General features: G+C 35.8%; 1 protein-coding gene across 1 annotated transcript; it reads right to left on the bottom strand.

Moving 5' to 3' along the window:
• Positions 1-1,021: 1,021 nt before the first annotated feature.
• Positions 1,022-1,378, bottom strand: LOC124372962 (jerky protein homolog). Its single transcript, XM_046831374.1, has one exon. It carries the CDS (start codon positions 1,376-1,378, stop codon positions 1,022-1,024), a length of 357 nt encoding a protein of 118 aa, XP_046687330.1.
• Between the last annotated feature and the right edge of the window lie 5,620 nt (positions 1,379-6,998).

Here is a 6,998-nt window from a genome sequence, read left to right as displayed (position 1 = left end):
CGTCATCATTCAGAACCTCGTTGTCTAGCTCCTTTTCCATGTTGATCCACTCCAAAACATCTTCTTCAACAATGGGACCACAGTTCGGTAGTTGCTGAAGGTCGTGCAATAGAGCTGCATTGTCATCAGGTTCGCCATCAAGAATGTTGTTTGGCTCATCTGCTGTTGTGTTGTTTTGATCTACGCTATCTTCTATATTTGGCCAAAGTTTTTTCCAAGACTTTACAAACGTGGATGGTGGTATTTCGTCGTATGCCTTGGCCGACATGTACACAACATCCTTCATGTTAACTGACTTCAACACTTTGGTAAGGTCCTAAGCTGTCATCAGTCTCCAGTTTGGAAAGAAACTTCCGAAAGTAGCTTACGACGATACTTCCTCTTGAAGCACTCAAATGACCCCCTGGTCCATCGGCTGTTGAAGACTGGTTACATTGGGTGGTAGGAACAGCAGTTTAATTTCTTTTTCATCGTCACACTGAAGATGTTCATCATGAGTAGGCGCGTTGTCAAGAAGTAGAAGTGCTTTGGCGGGGAGTTTCGATTTTGCCAAATGTTTTTTCACTTTGGGAACAAATTCGCATACAAACCATTCTCTGAACAAGTACGTGTCCATCCACGCTGATTTTCTGTGACCGATAATACACTGGGAGAGCGTCCATGTTTATGTTCTTAAACGCTCTCGGTTTTGCTGCTTTGCCAATGACAAATAGGGGTAACTTGTGAGTCCCCGAAGCATTTGAACACAAGGCGACTGTTATCCTGTCTTTGCTGGTTTTAAACCCTGGAGCAGACGTTTCTTGCGGGGGTGGCAAATGTTTTTCTAGGCAGAAGTTTAAAATTTAACCCAGTTTCGTCAATGTTGTATATTTGCTCTGGGCAAAAGTTTTCATCATCGATAATTTTTAAAAATCTTGCAGAAAAGTCGGTGGCCGCTGTTGGGTTTGCTGATAACTTCTCACCACAAACTCCAATAAAATGTACGCCGTGTCTCTTTTTCCAACGAGAGAGCCATCCATCACTAGCCACGAAACGCCTCTTCTGGTTGAAGCTTTGAGTGTAAGATCATGGCCTTTTCTTTTAATATTGGTCCACTTAATGGCGTTCCTCGTCTTCGTTCTTGAACGAACCACAACCATAGAGCATCTTCCACCAATTCGTGTTTGGCCTTCCTTAGTGTGCAACGCTTTTCTAGAACTTTTTCGGTATCAATTTGTGTACAAAAGCCTTCAATACTTTTTCTGTTGCGTCGCCAGTCGTTGACTGTACTTTTGCCCACGTTTAAATCCTTGTAAATACTTTGCACGGATTCTCCTTTGTCTAATCTCTCCAGAGCTTGTAGTCTCTGTTCCATTGACTTGTACTTACGTTTACGCATTTCACTCATTTTAAAAACAGATTAAAACACGATGCAAAACAGTTTTTGTTCAAACACACACGCACACACACAAAAAACTATGAAAACAACAGTACTGTACATACACAAAAGAAATCACAGAAACCCACGAGTAAATAAACAACAGTACAAAAACGCAAAACTAAAAGAAAATAACTGACTTTGTAGGTCTACTGTAAAAATGAACGAGCACCACCCACTATGAATGTTCGAGACGAACTGATGAGCTGTTTGACAGAGCAGTAAAACTAACCAAAGAATACAACGGCACTGTTAGTAGAGACGTGCTGCCCGCTTTCTGGCTGGCGCCAAGTGCGTGTGACTCATGCTCAGCCGACCGGCCGGACTAAGCGGCGGCCGAAACTAACCGAGGCCGAACTTACGGGAGTCTACTGTAGATTATTTCCGTAATTTGCAATAGACCGACTGTGTATAAAGAATCTGTCTAAAAATAGAAACAGCAATAATTCTAAATACGATTGTATTACACATCTTATAACCAAACAAAGTCTGGATATAATAAAAACAAATTCATTTAATTTTTAAATATTTAAGTATACATGAACGTGTTTTATCTATACTATATAACGTGGCTTGTGGTACAATGTACCACAAAAAATCAAAAACACATCTTAACTTTGTTATAAACATTTATCTTATAAATATCTCGTCTAACTTTGTACACGGTTTCGTACACCTTTTTGTTCTGACATAGCAGCCGTTCAAAACTCCGCTATTGCCTAGAGAAAAATTGTTTTAAATCAAATTCAATTTGGGTCCTTTTGTCTAAAATATACGATAATAATATTTCAGTAGTCACAAGATCTACTTAATATTTTGGAAGGGACTATTTTAATATATTTTGCATTATATAGTGCCACCAGATCCTTTAAGAGTGACCCCAGATTGTAGCATTGGGTGACATATCTTCTCATAGAATATGATATTGGGAAAGGTCGTAACTTGAAGCAACAATTGCTCTAAAACCTAAGAATCAACAAGTCAGGATACAAATAGAGTTGGGAGAAGAGGTGGAATGCTGAAGCAGGTAAGTGGAGGAGACATTGATGAATCCAGTGCTGTTATCAGATCAGCCGGACACAAGAAGTGTTATCAGTCGAGTACACCTGGCTCTCCCTCCGCCTGCGTTCGTCTTCTCCTGTCATTTTTTCACTTCCTTCTCACATCGTTTGTCTTCATCAGCCGCTCGCCACCTGGGTCTGACGTCACTCCTTGTATACTCGACAGTAGTTGAGAGATGTTCACATTATTACTTCACTTCGCAATATGAAAATTAAAAAAAAAAAAACAATCTATTTCGCTACTATTCTTTGTTTAAAGTCATTATTAACGTTGGGTTGTTTTCCATCTCAAGACGTTTCAGGAATTTGTATCTGATGTCTTATTCAGGTGCATAATTAGGTTAAGTCTGAAGGAAATGTAAAAACTGTAAATATATGGCAATGAATGAACTAGTAAGTCAACATCAACAAAATAGGCTACATCATTTTAACATTCATATCCTCCTTAAACTTCACTGTTTTTAGAATCAAATATTAAGTGTATTATGGTTTTGGGATATACAGGGATCAAACTTGGTTTTGATCTTTATATAGCCAAACGCATTGTAACGAGAATATGAATGGGATGAGTATTGAATAGCTTATAAAAGGTGAATGAGGAGGGGTCTAATGTGGCACAGGATACAATTAGTCTGGCCTTATATCACAGAGTAAAAATTAACTATCCTAAGATTGCTCCATAGACACTCGTCAAAATCCAACAACCAAGATGTTTGTGTATTTATTTGAATTGTAGAGATTTCATCAGATAAGCTTCAATATTCTGGAAAGCTCTGACTAGAATAAGATGTAATATCATACAGTACCATCACTCTATTCATGTACAAACGTTAGTATTTTCCTGTAGTAATAACGTAAAAATGTATATATATATATATATATATATATATATATATATATATATATTTTATATATATATATATATATATATATTTTATATATATATATTATATATATATAATATATATATATATATATAATATATATATATATATAAACAAATAATTCAATTTAAGTTATACAACTTTATACATTGGAAGTAAATAAATTTATATCTATTTGATTATGATTATTCATTTATGAAATACTTAAATAATTTATAGTTTTTTGTTTTAAGTTCGTTAAGTAACATTCATTTGGTAAAAAGCCTTTGTGCTCCCTATTGTACTTTCTATGCTTTAATTAAAAGTATTGCTGGAATATGATGGTTCCCCTCTTTATTATACGTTGGAATATTCTGTTACTACACTTTATGCTGCTTTTTGTAATGAATACAATGCGAAATAACATTAATAAGACTATAACTGAAATAACAATGGCTTATTGTGACTGTGAAAATAAACCAGAGCTCAGCTTACTTTTCATACACTATTTCTTGTAATGTACTGAAACGAATGCTTAAAATAATGGAAAACGAAAACAAAGAACAATGGGAATTAGTACATCCCAGACACATGTTTGGCACGAGTATCCGTTGGACATAAACAAACCTTGGAATCCATTTCTAGTAGTATTGTGTGACGTAGAACAATGCTTTGTATCGTGCAAATCTGCGGATTAAAAATTAATTATTACAAAAGGAACACTTTGATCCTTCCATACAAATCACCCACTTATGTTCGAGCGAAAGTATTATTCAGAATTGTATTGTTCTTTAAAATTCTATGCTGAGACAGGTGCTACTCGATGATAACGGAAACACGTAGGGGAAACAGTAAAATGCTCTACTAATGGTCGGTCATATTGTATTCTAATGTCATCCGATAGCACGCTAAGCGATTTCTTCTGTAACTGTACAGTACAGCAGAAGCTACTGGTGTGAGGTGTCATGTGAAACTGTGACGTCATCACATATGGTCTACTGTCTGTCTGTCTACTCGCACAACTTGCACAAAACGTCTTCACTCCACCACTTCCGGCCTTATCTGAACCACACAGCTGAACCGGGAATAAATCATGGTGGCAGTTGTACAGGAAGTCGTCCGTCAAGGATTGTACCGCGTTTTCTCCTGGATAAGAAAAGGCGGACGACTTTTTGCAAAATGTGCCAAAACATTCCAATATTCTCTTTTCCTAGAAATATTCAAACACATTTACCTAGAAGTTGAGTTAGGTGCTCCTTTTTACCGGCATGATTAATTATTACTTTACCAATTTTACCCAAGGTTAACAAATTTCGAATCCTGTAAAACTGAATATGGCAAACTTAAGGTTGAATTTGTACCTCACAGTAGTGTTGGGTTTCTTAATAAAGTTCATGCTAATTTTGGAAACATAAAGGTACTCTAATACGAGGGCATTATACTCGGTAACAATGTGAACAATCATGGTACGTCTACTGTTCAACACCTACCCAATGTTAACCGTGGGAGCGTTAGTATAATCAATGTATTTAATTTTACAGTTTACAGTTTTTTAACTCTGAGAGCGATAACATTTAATTTAATATTTCGCATGGCAAAGCTTCCTTTATTCGTGTACTCGTTGGCTTAAACACTCTTTGTAAAAATTGCATCTGAATTTAAGAAATTGCCTGGTTGTGAAATTTGTCAGGTAAACTAATTCAAAAACATTTAAAATGTATAACGCGTATTACAGTAATTTATATTTCAAAAGCCAAATTTAATCGGAAGATTTGTTTCACATTTACAAAAATTCGTTTTTTTTTTGTTGGTTTAACAATCTAGTCAAAGGTAAGTAGAGTCGAATTGGTGGAATATTGATGGTAAATTCCAAACGGGAAATCGAATTTGCGTAACTAGTAACTGAAATTAACTTTATTTAAATTACTGTGTGTCCCAAAGTGAGGTTTGCAGTTTTAAACAATGGATTAAATATTTTCAAATATCATTCAGTTTAATTTTATTCGTTTGCATCGTTAATTTGATATCTCCGAGTTAATTAACTGCCGGTTGGGACCACAAAAAGCTCACCCATTGTAATAATTTAGCATCTGTCTCTGTCTAGATGTTGACACTATGAGCAATATCTATAAATAATATACAAGTTTGATTAACACATAAATTGCATATTTATATAACACTGATTTTTTAGAAGTGTGGAGACGTAAATTATTGCCATTGCTCAAGATTTTTACCATACATGTCTAATATTACTCATTTATCATATGCTGCATATTGCGCGTAAATACACACATTAAAAGAAGATGTCTGCCAATATAAAAAGTATTCTGCAACGGTGGAAAAACTTTCTAGTCTAGTTAATTAAGGAACTCCCATGTGTGTTCCATGTGGTCAACACATTGTACAAAGCATCCATTCTTTCACAATATTCAATGCAGTGTGTTTCAGTCTCCGAGCTCCTCACTCTTCTACCATTCTCTTTTAAATTAAGACCTCTTGTATAAAAATTTATAACATAGATCAATAAACCGATAAAAATCGGTATCAAGCGACATCCCTGTTTATTATACAGGGTGTTCCGTAACTCTTTGGACTATACCACGTAATTGCTCAGGCCAAGATAAACATATTTCACCAGATGATTATGGGCCTTTGATGCTTAGTTTCCCATCTGTCTATATTTATATGATTTATATAAAAAGAATTAATATCTTAAAAAGTAATAAGTTCAATTATACCTAATTTGGCTTAAATTTTTACGATTACTGAAGGTATTATCATGAAATTATCTTTAGTACTTTCAAAATGGCGGCCATTACTTTTTAAACTTTGAGTATCTTAAATACCGGCAGATTTTCTCAAGAATTACATAAATAACAGATTTAGAAGATATTATCACAAATATAATGGCACCAAAATTATTTAAATTGAATAATAAATAATTGATTTAGAGCAGATTTACTGTAACAAGACATGGTCCACATTGAGGTTCTCAGCGAATAGCTAACAATACAAAAACTGAATGAACGACCTCTGGGTATAGATTACGATATCCGTTCTCTCCACTGCCGTGACTGGCTGTTTCACATCTGGTGTATGGTAGTGCCAACTTAACTGCCTGGAGCCTTTGTTTGTAAACACTTTTTCATCAACGACACGATCGAGGGGTCGTTTGGTCTAAAAAAAACGAAAACCTTTCCCACCAAGTCAAAGGTCACTCTTTTTGTAGTGAAAACAGTAACTCTGCGCTGAAATTCTGGGAAGTCGCACAGTACTCGAGGACTTCTCTGGTTTTCTCAACAACTGGTTAGAACTCCAGAGACTCATTGCTCATCTCAATTCACTATGAGTCCTGGTCTTGGCAGACGATTTTATTATTCACACTTACGGATTGTGTGCTTACGGACTCCACAATAAATGTGATGAACTCTCATCTTACGATGACACATTCTATACCTTCATCGCCCAATATGCTCTCGAGACTCCTTGTGGATATCAGACACCCGTAATGGCGAATCCAACAAAAACCGTTCTCGTATGAGAGAGACATTTCAAACCCAAAAATTGTTGTTACGCTCTCTAATGTGAATATTATTACGTTAGCCAACTGACGTGACTCAAGCTGGGGTAGACAAAGGTGAGTCGTTAACATGAAAG

This window comes from Homalodisca vitripennis, unplaced genomic scaffold (assembly GCF_021130785.1).
Source record: "Homalodisca vitripennis isolate AUS2020 unplaced genomic scaffold, UT_GWSS_2.1 ScUCBcl_4487;HRSCAF=10677, whole genome shotgun sequence".
Classification (NCBI taxonomy): Eukaryota; Metazoa; Arthropoda; class Insecta; order Hemiptera; family Cicadellidae; genus Homalodisca; species Homalodisca vitripennis.
This window is presented reverse-complemented; position numbering and strand designations above follow the sequence as displayed.